The following is a 19,772-nucleotide window of genomic DNA, read 5'->3' as shown; positions in this document are numbered from 1 at the left end:
TAATTAACCGTGGGAGCATAATGGATGTATGTTCATGCCATAATCTTGTTGCAGGGGTTCAACTGGGAGTCGTGGAAGCAGAGTGGCGGATGGTACAACATGATGATGGGCAAGGTCGACGACATCGCCGCCGCCGGAGTAACTCACGTCTGGCTGCCGCCGCCCTCGCATTCCATCTCCACCCAAGGTCTCCTCCTCCAGTCTCTCCCTCCCTCTTCCCACTAAATCATTCGTGTCTCAACATCTAGAGGCAACCAAAAAAAGGGAAGGAATCATAGAAGCGTGGCGGTGACAACATGCTAAGTTCGATTGTGATTGCAAACTCATTAATTATTTCGTTCAGCACGATGTTTCGACAGCTACCAAAAGCATTTTTCTACTCTATTTTTCGATGAAATTGTACCAGCTGCGGTATAAAGAAAAAAATGTGCAAATACGATCACGAACACGAAGTATACAGTATACAAACTAAACCGATCGACTTGGGTGCAGGTTACATGCCTGGTCGGCTGTACGACATCGACGCGTCCAAGTACGGCAACGCGGCGGAGCTCAAGTCGCTCATCCGCGCGCTCCACGGCAAGGGCGTGCAGGCGATCGCCGACATCGTCATCAACCACCGCTGCGCCGACTACAAGGACAGCCGCGGCATCTACTGCATCTTCGAGGGCGGCACCTCCGACGGCCGCCTCGACTGGGGCCCCCACATGATCTGCCGCGACGACACCACCTACTCCGACGGCACCACCAACCTCGACACCGGCGCCGACTTCGCCGCCGCGCCCGACATCGACCACCTCAACGACCGCGTCCAGCGCGAGCTCAAGGAGTGGCTCCTCTGGCTCAAGAGCGACCTCGGCTTCGACGCGTGGCGGCTCGACTTCGCCAGGGGCTACTCGCCGGAGATGGCCAAGGTGTACATCGAAGGCACGTCCCCGAGCCTCGCCGTAGCCGAGGTGTGGGACAACATGGCCACCGGCGGCGACGGCAAGCCCAACTACGACCAGGACGCGCACCGGCAGAATCTGGTGAACTGGGTGGACAAGGTGGGCGGCGCGGCGTCGGCGGGCATGGTGTTCGACTTCACGACCAAGGGGATATTGAACGCCGCGGTGGAGGGCGAGCTGTGGCGGCTGATCGACCCGCAGGGGAAGGCCCCCGGCGTGATGGGGTGGTGGCCGGCCAAGGCCGTCACCTGCGTCGACAACCACGACACAGGCTCCACGCAGGCCATGTGGCCATTCCCCTCCGACAAGGTCATGCAGGGCTACGCGTACATCCTCACCCACCCCGGCACCCCATGCATCGTAAACAAACCAACTTTGGAACCCACCCCACCCCATGATTCATGACCACTCATTCAGGAAACTAAAATCTGTTGTCTCGATGATTCGCAGTTCTACGACCATTTCTTCACCTGGGGTTTCAAGGATGAGATCGCGGCGCTGATGGCGATCAGGAAGCGCAACGGCATCACGGCGATGAGCGCACTCAAGATCCTCATGCACGAAGGAGACGCCTACGTCGCCGAGATCGACGGCAAGGTGGTGGTGAAGATCGGGTCCAGATACGACGTCGGGGCGGTGATCCCGGTTGGGTTCGCAACGTCGGCGCACGGCAACGGCTACGCCGTCTGGTGCCGCGGCAACAGTACAACGGAGCTGAAGCCTCCACTGATCCACAATTCGACCGACCATGAATTTTCTGAAGCAAATGATTCACTTCTGCAGTTCTGCTATAGACACGCAGATATTATTAACTATGTATACGTCTGCCCAAAATTGATGAGCTCTACGAATTGCTCACACGACTGTAGTAAATAAAGCACTGAGGATATGAAGAGGTATAAGAGGCAATTACGCCATTTGCCATGTGCATGATAAGACGCTGAGTTGGGTATGGCTAGTCAAGTGACATAACATGCAAGAGAGAAGAAAACAACTGACATAACATGCAAGAGAGAAGAAAACAATTGAAAGGAAAAAAAATTGTATGGATTTTAATATAAGATCTCACGGATATAGCATCGACTGTGCTGAGGTATCTGTTGGATGCTCATGCATAAATTTGTTTTGGAACAAGAAGATTCAGTCTCGTCGCCATGTCGGGGAGGGGGGGGGGGGGGCTAGCCGCCGGCCGTGGCAACCTCTCCCTTCTTTATCCTCTGCTCGCCGCTGCCGCCAGGACCTCTTGTCCTCCTGCTCAGTGGTGAATGAGTGGGCTGGCGGAGGGCGCAACGGTGCGATGGCAGGCGGCGTGGCGGGGTCGCAAGAGTCTGCCATGGGCGTGGAAGGCATCGCAAAGCTAGATCTTGCCCATGGTGGCAGCGGCTAGGGATGGGCACGACCCGGATCTAGCATCTGGCTTGCCGCGGGTGGCGTGAGTGGGTTGGTCTTGGTGGCTGTGCTACTTGGGCAGCACCATACTAGCAGCCAGTGGATGCGGTGTGGCTGGCTGGCACGTGAGTCTCGGTGGCCGGCCGTGGGTGGCGGTGTGAGTCTGTTGTGGTGATGGCGGCGTGAACCTGGCAAGAGTGCTCCGGTAGGCAGCGCTCTTCCTTCTCCTATGTCCAAGGCGCCGACGGCGGTTGACCTAGGGCTCGCGCTCAGGCGGACTAGAACTCGGCCCGAGGCGGGTCAGAGCGATCGCTCTGGGTGGGTAAGGTTGGGCTCGGACTGAGTGGTGGTTACGGGCGATGATGTTCCTCTCCTCATGGGCGGCGGCGGTGGTCGTGGAATTAGTGCACTGATGGACGGATCGACACCGAAGGCCACAAACGTGGCGTCATGCGAGCTTGCCTGGTACAAGGCCAGAGGGCTATGGTCAGGGCTTGTTTGGCGGCGTCCGTCAGCCTTCTCTCGTTCGTGTCCCCCCAGGTCCATCGGGATTGGCCGGGGACGCACGTGTGGGCGCTTCCTACAGTGGAGGCGTTGACTCAAACTCGGTGGTTGCCGGGCTAGGAGTGGATGGAAGTGCATCTGCTCCTCCTACCGTGATTGGTTTGCTATGATGTGGCAGTTTTTGGTGTCTCTGGACATGGATACTGGGGAAGCGGTTCCCGGGTGCTGATCCGCATGGTTGGCTCTCCGACAAGCACTATGACATAAGTGGCGGCTATATCTTTTTGTAGGATCGAAGGTATGTCTAAAGAGGGGATTGAAAGTATGACTTTGAGGTTTTGGACGCTTGGGATGCGAAAGAGTGGATGCCTATGGCGTCGGACACGCTTCTTGCCTGGACCTCCCACATGCCTCAAGCAATAGCCCGGAAAGATTTCAATTCGATGATGTTGTTGGTGTTCCGGACTATGTGGAAACATCGCAATGACACCTTCTACGGCTTTAGTGCTACGGAGGATCTTGGACGAGAGTAAGTCTTGGGCTGTGGCCGGCTTGTTTAGAGGTGATTTGTCACCACACTTTGCGGAACTAGCTAGGCAGGTTTTTTTTTCTTTTTAGGCAAACTAGCTAGGCAGGTGAGTAGCAAGTAGTTGTTATATCGTACATGTGGAGGCAGTCGGCCTTTGTAAAACTCTGGACAGGCGTCTTGCCCTCTCTTATCAATAGACAATACACATGCTTGTGCGTGTTATAAAAAAAGATTAATTGTCAAAATAAAAGGACTATTTTTTAATTTTAATTCTTGGCTGATTTAGCTTTACTACCTAGCAAGTCAAATAACACCCTACACGTACAAGTTTAGAGTATAGGCAATGGAAAGTAAAGACATTGCAAGTGACAGTAATGTAGAGAGATGGGTTTAGAGATACACAAACACAATGGTGACATGGAGGACTTTTGACCCGTGGTTCAGATAGGTGGATCTCCGTGGATCCAATCTTCATTCATGTCTCTATGAATTGGATCCTTCTGATTTGTGCTTTTTTCATCGGCGGCAGTTGTTATTCTGGTGCGCTGGTTCTGTTGGTCTTAGCATGACGACTTTCTGTCTGTCTATGACAAATTTGTCCTGCTATGATGAGGGAGGGACGATGACGGCCGCACCTTCGGCTCACTCTTGTGCATGTAGTTGTCGCTAGGTGGTCTACGGATCTGCATGTATTTGTTTTTCGACCTAATGTTTCTTGTGCAACCATCAGATAATGAATAGATAGATTTTTTTTCTACTAAAAACTTCAGTTATTTCGGTATCATGTAAACACATAATGAACCCATTTGAAACCACGACTGTATCCATGACAGTCTCAACGGGTACCGGCGTTGAGACCTCACACCTTCCAACACAGTATATTAAAATTGTAGTATCCATTGATCAATCAGGGAGGAACATCGACCAGGCGACCAACCTCCGTCGAGTTTGGCCATGGCCTCCTGCCAAAGCGGCAAGTAGATAGCCAACGCACTTGGCGATGACCATTTGTGCTCTTTGTTCACCTGCCAGACCGGCCGTTTGTTGATCAGCGACGCGGCACTCTTTCTAGACAGCGTGGCGACAGCCTGGGAGGCTCTGGGCTTCCTCTTTGAACATCTCGAGCTGGCAAAGTGACAAGATACTCACTCCGTTCACGAATAAATGTACATCTAACTTTTGTCCTAAGTCAAAGTTTTCAAAATTTTGACCAACTATATAGAAAAAAGTAGTAACGTATATGCCATCAAATTGGTATATTATGAAAGTGCATTTCCAAATGTATCTACTGGTACTAATTTAGTGTCATAAACGTTGCTATTTATTCATATAAAGTTGATCGAAGTTTGAAACTTTGACTTAAAGCAAAAGCTAGAATATCAATGATTAAGAGAGCGTGTTACCATCCAGCTGCAGGCCGGGCTGATGTGGGCCTCTCATGATCTTCTTGAGACCTTATTTCCACTACTTCTAGCTGGCAAGTTCGGTTGCTTGTAATAAGCACGCATGTAGCTAGGTAATCTGGGAACTGTCAGCAAGGCATCTCCTATTCGGCGTGTAGGTCGCTCGTGAGGGGCGTGCCTATGTCTCGTGTTCACTGAGTCGAGCTTCCAAGTCACTGAAGTGACTCCCAGTGCGCGCGAGCATATGGACCGGCCCAGTTCATGGTAGTACACTGCCTCGTTCTCTTTACTATTTTTTTATATTTTTATTTCATCTTTTAATTCCATGTTTACTTTTTTTACAGTTTCAAATATTCTAAACATATATATAAATATACTTTACATAATGTTTTGAAAATATTAATTATGCATTTGAAAAATGTTGGATGTGTATAAAATAAGTTAACCATGTATCAAAAAATGATGAAATATTTTGATCATGTATATAAAAATATTAATCAAGCATTTGAAAAAAATATTAAACAAGTATTTAAAAATGTTAACCAAGCATTAGGAAAATTTCAAATGTGTATAGAAACAATGTTGACCATGCATTACAAAATAATGATTTTTTATCATTGTATATAAAAATGTTAATCCAACATTTGAAAATATGTCAAGATTTCAAAAATGTTAATCGAGCATTTGGAAAATGTTAAATGTGTACAAAAAAAATATTGACCATCCATTCAAAAATATGTTAATCTTGCATTTGAAAACATGTTGATAAAGCATTTGAAAAATATTAAATGTGCATCGACAAAATATTGGCCAAATATTAGAAAAATGATAATCATTTATTTGAAAAATGTTAATCAAGCATTTAAAAAAATTAAAGGTGTGTATAAGAAATTTTTTGACTATGCATTAAAAAATGTTAATCAAGCACTTGAAAAATGTTTTCAAAAATTTGTATAGAAAAAATGTGGACTATGTATTACAAAAATTTTAAATTTGTATTGGAAAAATATTAAATGTGTAGTAGAAAATTGTTGTTGACATATACAAAAAATGTAGAATGAAAAACCAAAAGAAACAAAGAAAACCAAAAAAGAAATAAAATAAACCAAAAGAAAACCGAAGAAATAAATCAAAAAAAGGACAAGGAAAAAAAGATAACCCGAATAAAATAGAAGAAAATGGAGAAAGAAATAAAAAAAACAGAAAACTAGTGTAAAACCAGCTCTTTTTCTTCTAGTAGGTTGCGCCCAAGTTACTTAACACGGATTTGATATTGCCTCGGTAACTATCAGTGTGTCGAAGCAACCAGGAGGTCCCAGTGGCAGTTCATTCCGCCACGCGCTACCTTTTTTTACTCATTTTTTCAAAAAAGAAAATCGCTAGTGGACTGGCCCGATTATTCCAGACGATTCAGCGAGTGATCCATAACTCTCGCTGAATGCGAGACATAGCTATGGTAGCTCGCGAGCGACTACACGTACCCCTAGGCTCCCCCGTTGCGTACATGGGCCGGCCCACTAGAACCTTACCAAACTGGTTTTTCTTATTTATTTTTTCTTGTTATTTCATTCGCTTTTTTCTCCCTTTCTTTTTAATTATTCCTTTATCTTTTATATTTATATTTATGTTTTTATTTTATTTATGTTTATATTTATGTTTTTATTTTATTTATCATTTTTCTTCCCATATTTTGTGAAATTTTTCTAAAATCCATGACCTTTTTTCAGATTGGATGAACATTTTTTGAAATTCGATTTTTTTAAATCAGAGGAGAACATTTTTTGAATTCAAAATATGTTCACTGAATTTGTTTGTTTATTTTTTTATTGAAATTGAAGTCATTTATTAGATTCATTGAAATTTTGCTAAATCATGAATATTTTTTAAATTCACGAATATTTTTAAAATTGTTATCATTTTCAAATGTGTGAACATTTTCTGAAACTTGAATAATTTTTAAATCATAAATAATTTTTTGAATTCGGGATCATTTCTAAAATTTACGAACATGTTTTACAAATTCGTGAATATTTTTTAAATAGTGAACATTTTTTGGATTTCACGAACATTGTTTTTTGGAATTGTGTATATTTTTCGAATATTTTGCAAATTACGGAAAAATTAATGAGCATATTGTTTAAAATCATGATATATTTTTAATCCGTGAACATTTATCAGTTCCTGAACATTTTTCAAATCATTAATATTTTTTTGAATTCATGAACATTTTTTCACAATTCACAAATTTTTTAAATTCTTAATTAATTTTAAAATGGAAAAAACTATAAACAGAAAAAAGAGAAAAAGAAACAAAAATAAAGGGTCTTCCCGCCCCACCCATGGGCCAGCTCATGATAGCGCGCGTGGGAGCAGGGGGTGCGCGCTTCCCTCCTTTCTAGCGCGTAGGTCACCATATAGGAGCCCCCCGTTAGCAATGTCCCCAGCTGAAAAAATTAACGTGGATGGGGCTGTAGCCAGAGATGGCTCCCGAGGTTCAATTAGTGCAGTTGCACGCAGCTTATCAAGAGTGTACTTGGGTTCTTCTGGAGTGATGTTTGAATCAGTGAGTGGTCCTGAAATTCTGGAGACAGTGGCCTGTCGAGAGGGGGTCTGTCCCTGGCAACGAATTTACAATTCACCAAGATTAAACTTGCGACTAATTGTAAGGGTGTGGTAAGTGACGTGACGAATGGATCTGAAGGACCGAATGCGACCATACTCCATGAGATCAACCAACGAGCTTTAGCTTTTACTTCTTGCTCTTTTGCTCATGAAGGGCGCTGTTCAAATATGGAGGCTCATGGCTTAGCGAAACATACTCTTTCTCTATCTCAAGGGCGTCATGTGTGGTTTTTGAATCCACATGGCATTAATGTAATTCCTATAAACCTTTTATTCAAGCAATAAAGTGAGTATGTTTCCCCTAAAGAAAAGAACTATGTAGCATGCATGTAGCTCAAAAAAAAACACGCATGTAGCTATGGAATGAGAGTTTCTTAAAAGAAAAAGAAAAAGGTATGGAATGAGAAAACCGGGAAGGCGTGGAAATGAGATGCTTTTGCCTGGTGACCATGGGATGGATGGATTTGAACGGGACGAGATGGTCCTTGAAGCATGAGGTTCAGTTGTCTGTGGCTTGCAATTGTTGACCAAGGAAATAAACTTCCAAGGACGAAGCTTCGTTGCAGGCCCTGGGATTGGCCAAGCCAGACCCACTACATGTTATAGTGCATCAAAATGCTCATCTATTGCGTGCTACAGCGCATGCACCCAGTACAAGTGGTCAAGTGGCCACTGCTGTCAAGAATCAATCAGCATTCGGCAACAGCAACATGATACTAAGAGTTTGACACGGTGTGCTCTACCATTGTTCATTGTTTCTGAAATAGCTCACCATTCAGACAGACCAATGGCTAACTGCATGAAATAATCTTGCTCTGCTCTGTATATACCTTGTTTTTCAAAAAGAAAAGGAAACAGCTATGGGCATACTAACAAATAAGGTCGTCGTCGGTACATGAATGAAATGGTATTATCCCCATAACTTCATGGAGAAATAAGACATTCGAGAAAGGTCAGCGGTTCGGAGTGGATGTAATGATGCCTTGAACAGTTAAGTGTTCAGAGTGCCATATACTGTTTCTTCTTCACATGTTGCTACTTGCTAGTGTTGGTTCTTCAACTTGCTGCGGTGTCTACCACATGCGCTTATCTCTTTGAATCAGATGAGATGTGGTCCCTGCAAAGTGGTTCAACAAGTTGAATGAGGTAATGTGACAACACAACATGTATACAACAAGCGGATCAGGTACCCCCCCCCCCCCCCCCCAAAATGGTAGCTACAGCCTACTTATAGTATTTCGTATTAAAAATGCATACATGTATAGAATGCTGAAAAAAGTTTGCATGATTTTTCTCGTGGCAGCAGCTGGGTTAAGTTGACCCGCTTGCAGCGGCGTCGCCGCCTATTCGCCTGCCTTGTCTTCCCTCACGTTGCCTCTCCTGTAGTCCTAGGCCTCCTTAGTTGAATAGCAGAGCCGAGGCCGAGCAAGCAGACATACGTGCAGAGCAGCCATGGCTACTCTCCACGTGTTCCTCAGCCTCCTCCTCCTCATCTCCGTGCAAACTATTCCTCCTACCGCAGCCACAGAAAACGATACTCTGGCGCCAGGCCAGTCATTTGCCGTCGGCGACAAGCTCGTTTCCAGCACCGGCAAGTTCGCGCTTGGCTTCTTCCAGCCCGGCGCCGGCAACGTTAGTAAGTCATCTACCTCTCCCGGTTGGTACCTTGCCATATGGTTCAATAAGATCAATGTCATTACCCCGGTCTGGGTCGCCAACCCGGAGAGGCCGATCGCCGGACTCGACCTGAGAGCAACACAGCTCCAAATTTCAGAAGATGGCAACCTTGTCATCTTAAACAACGCCACCCAGTCCGTCGTCTGGTCCAGCCACATCACCAGCAGTAACAAAACCAACACCACCTCCACCAGCAGCAGCGGCAAGGCCATCCTTTTGGGCAGTGGAAACCTCGTCATAGAAAGCCCGTCAAGTGAGGTGCTGTGGCAGAGCTTCGACGACCCAACCGACGTGGCGCTCCCCGGCGCCAAGATCGGCTGGAACAAGGTCACCGGCCTGAACCGCGTCGGCATCTCGTGGAAGAGCCGGGTCGACCCGGATCTCGGCTCCTTCAGCGTGGGGCTGGAAACCAATGGCACCAGGATGGTGATGGTGGGGCACCGAGGCTACCCTTCCCAAGTGTACTGGTCGTGGTCGCCCGAAGAGTCGCCGATGCAGATGCCAGCACTCCGAGCGCTGCTGAAGATAAACCCACAGACCAGAGGGTTGGTCGTCCCGGAATCCGTGGACAACAGCGAGGAGGAGTACTACATGTACACCTCACCGGACGAGGCCTCCTCCACGTTCCTCTCCCTCGACACGTCTGGTCAGACCAAGCTGAACGTGTGGTCGCAGGCCAACCAGGCATGGCAGACCATCTACGTCCAGCCCATCGATCTCTGCCGCCCATACGCCACCTGCGGACCGTTCACCGTCTGCACCGGCAGCGCGCAGCCGCCCTGCGAGTGCATGGAGAGCTTCTCCAGGACGTCGCCTCAGGATTGGGAGCTGGGTGATCGGACAGGAGGGTGCTCCAGACGCACTCCGCTGGATTGCAATGGCAACAGGAGTTCGACAGACGTGTTCCACCCCATAGCTCGTGTCACATTGCCCTACGGCCCCCGGAGCTCACAGGATGCTCCTGCAACTCGGGGCGAATGCGAATCGGCCTGTCTCAGCAACTGCTCCTGCACTGCTTACTCCTACGAAGACAGCAAATGCTCTGTTTGGCATGGGGAGTTGTTCAGTGTAAACAAGGATGATGGCATCGAGATCCGCTCTGAATATACTCTGTACATTCGCCTTGCCGCCAGAGATTTCCCAAGTTCCACAAGAGATAAAAGAAAACCAGTACTAACCGGAGTTGTTATTGCTGCAAGCGTTATCGGTTTTGGGTTGCTAATGCTCATGCTGCTACTAGTGATCTCAAGGAACAGATTCAGCTGGTGTGGTGTGTCCTCAAATGCCACCAATGAAGGTAGTGTTGGCGTTGTTGCCTTTGGATACGCCAACTTGGGCCGTGCTACAAAAAACTTCACAGAGAAGCTGGGAGCCGGAGGTTTTGGTACTGTATTCAAGGGAGCTTTAAGTGACCAGACTAGTGTAACAGTGAAAAGGCTTGAAGGTGCGAGTCAGGGAGAGAAGCAATTCAGGGCAGAGGTAAGTGCACTTGGACTGATCCAGCACATCAACCAGGTGAAATTGGTTGGTTTCTGCTGTCATGGTGAAGAGGCTACTTGTATATGAACACATGTGCAATGGTTCTCTCGATTCCTATCTGTTCGAGAGCAATGGTACAGTCCTCGACTGGAGCACCAGATATCAAATAGCCATCGGAGTTGCTAGAGGTTTGTCCTACTTGCATCAGAGTTGCCACGAATGCATCATACACTGTGATATCAAGCCAGAAAATGTACTCCTCAATGAAGCATTTGTCCCGAAAATTGCGGACTTTGGATTGGCATCGGTCATAGGAAGGGATTTTAGCCGGGTTCTAACTACATTCAGGGGTACAATGGGGTATCTTGCCCCGGAGTGGCTTAGCGGGGTTGCTATTACATCAAAAGTCGATGTTTACAGTTTTGGCATGGTACTGATGGAAATCATATCAGGAAGAAGGAATGCATCTGTGGTACACACTAGCGGCAGCGACCATGTCGCTTATTTCCCTGTGCAAGCCATCAACAAGCTTCACGAGGGAGATGTGCAGAGCTTGGTGGATCCACAATTATATGGCGACTTCAGCTTGGATGAGGTTGAAAGAGTTTGCAATGTAGCATGTTGGTGTATCCAGGATAATGAGTTGGACCGGCCAACGATGGGTGAAGTGGTCCGAGTTCTTGAGGGTGTAAAGGAGCTCGATATGCCCCCAATGCCAAGGCTTCTTGCGGCTATGACAGCAGAATGCTCTGATGTCGCTTCCATGTAATAATTCTAGTTACTTCTAATGTCTATGCTACTTTTATTTGCTTCAGCAAATTTTATGGTTCTGGTTTGGATCGTGTAACAGCACAAAGATCAAAAGATATAAAATAATATAATAAATAATTTCTTTCTTGCATCTTATAGTTCATTTGATCTCTTACTGGAATTCTAAGTCACTTAGTGAATAATTTCCTAAAAAATAAACAATAATTTCAAAAATACAACTATTGCTTAAAAAGACACAAGTATGCAAATTAAATGCTGGATGCTAAAGGCTATCTGAACTAAAAAATATCATTATTTATAAACTAGTCATCAACCCGTACACCTGCACACTGGGTAATTTAGTGAAAATTAAAATCATCTGTCGGAATATGTTCACATTTGAAATGCGACAAAAATCTATGCATACACATTTGAAAGATAAGAAACATGTAGGAGTTGGCACATCTATCGGTCTGAAATGCATGTATTTTGTTCAGCTATTTCTTTTTACTAGAATGTTGCTTCTATTTATGGTGTTTAAAGGTTTCAACTATATTTATTACTTTTAGTTGTCGTTCTATTGGGGAACTTCAGTTTATTTAGCATCATTTTGGTATGGATATTTTTTTTATTTGAGGTAAAGCTCCAATATTAACTAGAGGAACAGCAAATGAGGAAATAAATAGTCTTGAAAAAACAGTAGGACATAGTCTTAAATGTTAATCACTCAAGCAGGGTGAACATGGCTATTCAATCTAAACTCAACAGCAAAGATGACAGAACGAAGCATGAATATACCTTTTCCAAGAGAAGTTACCTGAACACATTTTGACCTTAGGGAATAGACCATGTGAAAAATTCATTAAGCATGAAAGAGCTATAAAAAAAAGCATGCCATTCACCTTTAGAAAGAGCAGCTACCTGAACAGATTATGGCCTTAGGAAAGAGCACATCCACTCGGCTCGTTCAGCAAGAAGCACCTATAAAAACAGCAAGTAAGCCATTGAATGTATTATACTTTGACAGATAACATGATTTCTAAGATGAACTTCAAAGAAAAAGCCTTTGGTTCCCTTTCTTTCTGCATCCATCAGCATCTTTTGATAACAAAATACACATTACCGAAAAAGGCTTTCGTCCGGCTTTATATATAAAGCAACAACCAACAACCGATCAATACAACCCACAACACAACACACGAACACACACTCACCCTAGGCCGGATACATAGGTGCCAAAGGCCTACAACAACAACACCCCGAAGGACATGAAGTAGACGCTAAAGAGCCACCGGAGCTCTTCCGGGAGAACCCGCGAAGAGGTGAAGTTGAATGACGATGAACTGAGAGCTCCAAGACAGTGCCTTCAAGAAGGACAGAACAAAACGCCGCCACCGGCCGATCCAAAGATCTAGATTTTCATCCGGAGCATGACAAAGGGAAAGGAGTAACCACAACGAAGACTTCAGGAAGATGACGACGTCCACTGGCGCCGCCTCCATCGGCCTGGCCAAGCCACAGGGTTTTCACCCCGGCAGCAAACTCCGTCTTCACCACAACAGATCGTCAAAACGCCAGCCACCACACCGCCCACACGGCCATGGTCGCTAACCGCCCGCACCTGAGCCACAAGGTCAGCCCACGAGCACCGCAGCACCTACCACCCGGGCCGCCGCCCAGGTAACAAGACACACCATAGATCCTCCATCGCTGCATGAGATGCACCGACCGGCAACAAGGCCGCAGCGACCAAAACAACCAGATCGATCGGGGAGCCAGCAGGTCGGAGAAGAGGTGAAGCGGGAGCGGACCAAGTCGATGTCCGCACCCCTGCCGGTAACAGGCAGCCCGACTGCATCGGCACCACCCGTCACCTCTCCAAAGTCGCACCCTGCAACGCCCAACCACAGCTCCCGGCCTGGATCTGCATCTGGTAGGAACTGGACACTCGCCCAACGACGCGAGGCGCCGGAAAGACCACATCCTGTTGCCGCTAGAGGACCAAGGGGCATCCACACGAGCAGCTCGCCAATGGCCAGACGCCGGAGCATGTCCCACCGTCGCAACGAACCGCCCCGCACCACCACCGTGGACTGCCACCACGCCGTCGCGGCCCACACCGATGCAGCAACCCAGAAGTATCAGTCTCTCAGAGGCATGTCAGTTTCCGAACTTCATTAATGCAGAATCAAATTAAAGCAGATGCTCATTGCCGGTTAAATTGGACAAACTTTTGTGCCAAACTCTCACATCCTAAAGTAAATGTAAGCATAACATTGTCAGTTGGATATCATTATATAAGAACACCAAATATGCAGCAACCGAATTTGAGAAATTTATATACCGCAGTATACATAATAAATGCTTAGCATTGGATCTGTGGTTTTGACCTATAAGCCACTTCCCCTTTTTCTCAAGTAGAGATGACAATCTAAAGATTAAAAAGTACAACTACGTTGACTATCCAAGCACATTCATGGAGTAACTGTGTCAGTTGATGGCATATTTTAGTGTTGAGCTTCAGGCCAAAACCAAGTCTGATTTCTCGAACCTTTTCACTTTGTTATTTTCACCTAACAATAGCTCATGATGGACTCGAAATTATAATGACTTGTCAATCCTTAAATTTTGTCAATCCTTAAATTTGAACGAAATCACATAAAAAACGATAGGTAACAACTTGTAACTGCTAAAATCAGCAGCTCTCACCTGCTCGCCTCTGCAGCCTCCTGTGCTACAGAATCCACCTTGATTTAAGTATTAATTTGAACTCTGATGCCCAGGACCATCACGGATCAGAGGGCAAAAAAAAAAAGTCTTTCACATACACAGGCTGCGTGCGTGCGGTGGCGGCTCTTGCCTTCTTGGTGCCGTCTGCCGGAGAGACGGAGGGCCTGGCGGCCGGCCGGTGGAGGGAACCTACCAGACGGCGAACCCTAGATGGCCTGCTGGCGATGGAGTCGGACCGCCGGAAGCAACTCAAGCAGGGCACGTTGATAGAGAGGGTGAACGGCGGCCGCTTTACCGGAGGCGAGCAGATCGAGGGAATGCGCGCTTGGAGAGGGGAAGGGCTGAGTTTTTTTTTTTTCAGCTGGTACTGGTTCGTGGACACCTTTTTTTAGCGCCGGTTCGTGGACACATGGACCTATATTACTGGACCGCACGTTAAGTTGAGAAAAAGCATTCGGCCCTGCACGACCCAGCCAGGCCCTACTGCTACAGGACTCAACCCTACTCCCTCCGTCCTTCAAAGAGTGTACTTCCAACTTTATTGAAGGATCAAACTATCTTAAAGTTTGACCAAGTTTGTGCAAAAATATATTAATATTTATGAAATCAAATAGGTACATAATGAAAATATATTTTATCATTAATCTAATGCTACTAATTTGATGGCATAAATATTGATGTCTAATTGTAGAAATACGGTCAAACACTAAGAAAGTTGGAAGTACATTTTTTAAAGGACGAAAGGAGTAGACAGGTTTTAATTATTTATTTGCAACCCTAGACACATTTTTTCTCTTGATTTCCAACCCTAGGCACTCAACCTCTAGTCGTTCGTCGCCGCAGCTAGGTGGACAGTCACGCGCGGAGCTTGCAACGTCGCTGCATGGGAGCCGACGTCGCCGACGCACGGCGAGCGGCTGTCGCCGCCGGACGGGGATCTCGTGCCGCCGGAGCTTGGCGGCCACTGCAGCCACCTCCTGGTACACACGGTCGCCAGTCGCCACTAGCTCGGGGAGGTAAGGGACTTCGCAAGTAATTAAGTTCGGTTGCTTGTATAAGCAGGCCTGTAGATGTAGCTATGTAATGTGGTGTTTTTGCTTGGTGACCATGGGATGGATGGACTTGAATGGCTTGAGATGGTCCCTTGGTTCAGTTGGCTTTTTTTTCGACAGTACGCAAATTGTGTACCTTAGCTTTATAGAAGGAGAAAAGGACAAACATACAACAATATCTATCACTCGTTGCGAACAACGAGCGTAGCAACACCACTGACAACACACACGCACACACACGCACACACACACGCGCGCACACACACACACAACTACGACGCCAATGAGCCTACCCAAAACCGCGAACCTCGCCGCGTGCGACCAACACCGGTCATCTCCGAAGAACAGCAACTACATCTTCCTTGGATAAACCAGCGACGACCGTACATAGCGCCGGGGAAGGGCGATCTGGGCAGTCGCAAACACCGAAGGAGCGCAACAAAGGGCCTCTCGTCTCCCAGCACAATGCTCTCAACAGAGGAACGGCATCAAAGACACCGCCATCATACTGATCCTGCGAATCAAGGCTTTCGCCCCGGAGACAATTGCCGCCACCGCGCAACGAGGCAAATGGCAACACACACGGCGACGCCTCCAAGAAGGGAATGACATCCACAAATACCATCGATGCCGGCCCGACCAAAGCCGAACATGATTTTCATCCGTAGCGCTGCACATCTCCACGCCGCCAAGATCATGGCCAGCCCTGGTGCTGGTTCCGTTCACTAAGCAAGACAGCCGCCGGAACGTGGAGCGATGGAGGTGGCATCGATTGGCTGCTCCTTCGCGAGGAGCACTGTAATCGCTACGCTGACTCCGAGAAGGACCTGAACAGATAGCACGCTATTCATTGTCTAGAGAAGTAACAAGTAGTAACAGGTAAGAACATATAGTATGGCAAAATTGAACAGCTTATAATAGGTCAAGCATGCACTTCATCATTGAACAGCTTATAACCTTCAATGTGGCACAATTATTACAGCAGTAATAGGCAAGAAAGAATGTAAACTATATAAACATCTCTATGTAGTGTGACTCTCATTTTCAATTTTTATTTATTTATCAAAAGGAGGATAGCTTATCACTAAAAAACAAATTTTCAAACTTGCATAGACATAGGTTGGAATGCACCACATCTAAGGTTCTTCGACCACCAACTACTAAGACACTTCTCGAAACAGTTTTTGCCTTGCACCACATCTAAGGTAATGTATTGGACCTAGCCCGCAGCCAAAAAAAGTTGCATGTACTCTAATTCATGGCTTTTCCAACATCTAAGGTAAATGGAACTGTTCAACATCTGAGGTCTGTGTACGCTCATTCATGCAAGTTATGTAAGTTACGCTCATTCATCTGAGTATGACATTATGAGGGCAAAATAAAAGGGAATTTGTTCAAGCATCATTTGAAAAAACAAAACAAAAAATATTTGTCACCATTGCGGCCAAGAGCGCACCCTTCACATCAGCGCACGAGTCGCAGCAACCCGAGGTTCTCAGCTAGGGGAGCCACCTATATATAAGGGACATGCTCACATCATGCATGTCCATAAGTACAAACACTTATGAAAGGAAAATAGAAATAGTAGGTGTGTACTCTTTCCAGTTCCCAAAGACGACAGACCATGTAGCCGATGACACTTCCAAGAGCCATCCATAGTGAAAATAGAGCCTGACCGACGTTTGAGCTCCGGTTTGCTAATGCTGCAACAAACACATGAGAATATTACTAGGGAACGGGAAATCAAACAATTAGCTCTAAGGCTAGTCATAGTGAGAATAACTTACGTAATAACATAGCGCATTTTAAGAAAATTTTGCTTATGTGACATATAGTTAATGAGGAGAGAGGTGTTTAGAGTAACATAATATGTTACCGTAACATAGCGCTTCCTGAGAAAGGATGAGTCTACAAGCTAATAAATGAAACCATCTATGACACTAGTACTATGTTACTTTGCACTGTGAAGGTAGTAACTTAGACTAGGATCATATACATGACACTAGTATAAGTTACTCCCCACTATCTCCCACAAAAAAAACAAAAAAAAGTTACTCCCCACTATGACCAGCCTAAGCCTAACACTACCCCACTAGATCCCATATGTCCCTATTGCGTGTGATACGCCAACAGGAGCAAACGGTACTTCGGTCTTTTTTGTAATAAAGAAGGAAAGGTATAAAAGAAACGACCAGTTGCAATTTCAGAGCCACCATGGCAAAAGCCTCCACAAAGAAGAGTTTCTTTTGACGAAAAGATTCGGTAGCTCCTACTGATGCTCGTCCCCATGGGCCCTAGCTCGCCCACGCCCTTGTGCGCTCCGACAAGGCCGAGCACCAGCACGCCCTCGCCCCAGCCCGCTCCGGCGAGCCCCGCCATCACTAGTAGAAAACAGGGCATTGGTTCGGCCCTCGTAATACCATTAATCCCGGTTCGCTCATGAATCGGGACCAAAGGAGGCAACTGTCCCGGTTCGTGAGCCCAGGGGGCCGGCCGGGCCACGTGGGCCATTTGTCCCGGTTCGTCTGGACCTTTTGGTCCCGGTTCCACGCATGAACCGAGACCAATGCGCCTCGCCCCTGGCCCATGACCATTAGTCCCGGTTTGTGCCACAAACCGGGACTAAAGGGTTGGTCCTCGTTGCGGTCAGAGTTTAGTCCCACCTCGCCAACCGAAGGGCGCTCACACCGGTTTATAAGCCCGTCCCTCTCTGCCTTGTTGAGCTCCTCTCAAAGTGAAAATATATGCCCTTATACAGAGAATTTGACCTAAATTCAAAGTAAATTTCTTTGAAATTCATAGAAATTTATTATGAATTTATGTTGATTCTCTCTATAGGCGCATCTATGCTCATTTTTTTATGTTGGGGTTGGCGATCTTTACAGACTTTTTGTGTGTTGAATATGCACCATTCAAAATCAGTCTCTGCTTTGAATGGTTCATTTTGAACACACAATAAGTTCAAGAAAATGAAATCCCTTTGTAATAGATGAGCTTTCGTCCGAAACCCTGATACTTCAAAAAGATTGTCCATTTTGTTCACGAAGTGCATCCAACTTTTGCCGTAACCCTCTCAACTTTTTAGCGCATGCTATGTGGGTGAAATGATGATACCATGCCAACTTTCAACCTTTTCAGAGCTCATTTGTAGGGCTTTTCAATTTCAGGGTCATTTAGCTCAAAACAATCCGTCACTGCATGAAAAATAACAAATGAAGTCAAAAAGGGTTGAAAATTGATGATGTGGCTTTGAATGGTGCATTTTGAAAACACAAAAAGTCTGGAGTTCAAATAAGTTCAAGAAAATGAAATCCCTTTGTAACAGATGAGTTTTCTTCCGAAACCCTGATACTTCGAAAGAGATTGTCCATTTTGTTCACGAAGTGCATCCACCTTTTGCCGGGACCCTCTCAACTTTTTAGCACATGCTATGTGGGTGAAATGATGATACCATGCCAACTTTCAACCTTTTCAGAGTTTATTTGTAGGGTTTTTCAATTTCAGGTTCATTTGAAATGCTTTTCAATTTTAGGGTCTTATTGTTAGAAATATGCCCTAGAGGCAATAATAAATTGGTTATTATTATATTTCCTTGTTCATGATAATCGTTTATTATCCATGCTAAAATTGTATTGATAGGAAACTCAGATACATGTGTGGATACATAGACAACACCATGTCCCTAGTAAGCCTCTAGTTGACTAGCTCGTTGATCAATAGATGGTTACGGTTTCCTGACCATGGACATTGGATGTCGTTGATAATGGGATCACTGAAGGAAATATGCCCTAGAGGCAATAATAAAGTATTATTTATTTCCTTATATCATGATAAATGTTTATTATTCATGCTAGAATTGTATTAACCGGAAACATAATACATGTGTGAATACATAGACAAACAGAGTGTCACTAGTATGCCTCTACTTGACTAGCTCGTTAATCAAAGATGGTTATGTTTCCTAGCCATAGACATGAGTTGTCATTTGATTAACGAGATCACCTCATTAGGAGAATGACGTGATTGACTTGACCCATTCCGTTAGCTTAGCACTCGATCGTTTAGTATGTTGCTATTGCTTTCTTCATGACTTATACATGTTCCTATGACTATGAGATTATGCAACTCCCGTTTACCGAAGGAACACTTTGTGTGCTACCAAACGTCACAACGTAAATGGGTGATTATAAAGGTGCTCTACAGGTGTCTCCAAAGGTACTTGTTGGGTTGGCGTATTTCGAGATTAGGATTTGTCACTCCGATTGTCGGAGAGGTATCTCTGGGCCCACTCGGTAATGCACATCACTATAAGCCTTGCAAGCATTGTGACTAATAAGTTAGTTGCGGGATGATGTGTTACGGAACGAGTAAAGAGACTTGCCGGTAACGAGATTGAACTAGGTATCGAGATACCGACGATCGAATCTCGGGCAAGTAACATACCGGTGACAAAGAGAACAACGTATGTTGTTATGCAGTCTGACCGATAAAGATCTTCGTAGAATATGTGGGAGCCAATATGGGCATCCAAGTCCCGCTATTGGTTATTGACCGGAGACGTGTCTCGGTCATGTCTACATAGTTCTTGAACCCGTAGGGTCCGCACGCTTAATGTTACGATGACAGTTTTATTGAGTTTTGATGTACCGAAGGAGTTCGGAGTCCCGGATGAGATCGGGGACATGACGAG

At 45.7% G+C, this 19,772-nt stretch overlaps 1 protein-coding gene and 1 long non-coding RNA gene across 8 annotated transcripts; one reads left to right on the top strand and one right to left on the bottom strand.

Annotated features, from left to right (window-relative positions):
* Positions 1-36: 36 nt before the first annotated feature.
* Positions 37-1,844, top strand: LOC123167613 (alpha-amylase type A isozyme-like). Of its 2 annotated transcripts, none has more exons than XM_044585453.1 (3): positions 37-187; positions 493-1,256; positions 1,398-1,844. In XM_044585453.1, the coding sequence occupies exons 1-3, from the start codon at positions 100-102 to the stop codon at positions 1,821-1,823; spliced, it is 1,278 nt and encodes a 425-aa protein (XP_044441388.1). In that variant the 5' UTR covers positions 37-99; the 3' UTR covers positions 1,824-1,844. The 2 variants fall into 2 exon arrangements, with proteins under 2 accessions (XP_044441388.1, XP_044441387.1); XM_044585452.1 differs by having other exon boundaries at positions 493-1,307.
* Positions 1,845-8,020: 6,176 nt separating this feature from the next.
* LOC123164791 (uncharacterized) lies at positions 8,021-14,413 on the bottom strand. Of its 6 annotated transcripts, none has more exons than XR_006482642.1 (3): positions 12,515-14,413; positions 12,203-12,281; positions 8,021-8,511 (listed from the first exon to the last, which is right to left on the bottom strand). It is a non-coding gene; the product is annotated as an uncharacterized lncRNA (long non-coding RNA). The 6 variants fall into 6 exon arrangements; XR_006482643.1 differs by having other exon boundaries at positions 12,222-12,281; XR_006482640.1 differs by having other exon boundaries at positions 14,010-14,413.
* Between the last annotated feature and the right edge of the window lie 5,359 nt (positions 14,414-19,772).

The sequence above is a fragment of the Triticum aestivum genome, chromosome 7D, assembly GCF_018294505.1.
Source record: "Triticum aestivum cultivar Chinese Spring chromosome 7D, IWGSC CS RefSeq v2.1, whole genome shotgun sequence".
NCBI classification, from domain to species: Eukaryota; Viridiplantae; Streptophyta; class Magnoliopsida; order Poales; family Poaceae; genus Triticum; species Triticum aestivum.
The sequence above is the reverse complement of the archived record's forward strand: the minus strand, read 5'-3'. Positions and strand labels throughout refer to the sequence as shown.

Excerpts from the sequence above, each read along its gene's own strand:
- LOC123167613 (XM_044585452.1), top strand. The coding sequence starts at position 100 with ATGATGATGGGCAAGGTCGACGACATCGCCGCCGCCGGAGTAACTCAC. Across the intron at positions 188-492 it reads GCATTCCATCTCCACCCAAG|GTTACATGCCTGGTCGGCTG; the intron begins GTCTCCTCCTCC and ends ACTTGGGTGCAG. Across the intron at positions 1,308-1,397 it reads ACCCCGGCACCCCATGCATC|TTCTACGACCATTTCTTCAC; the intron begins GTAAACAAACCA and ends GATGATTCGCAG.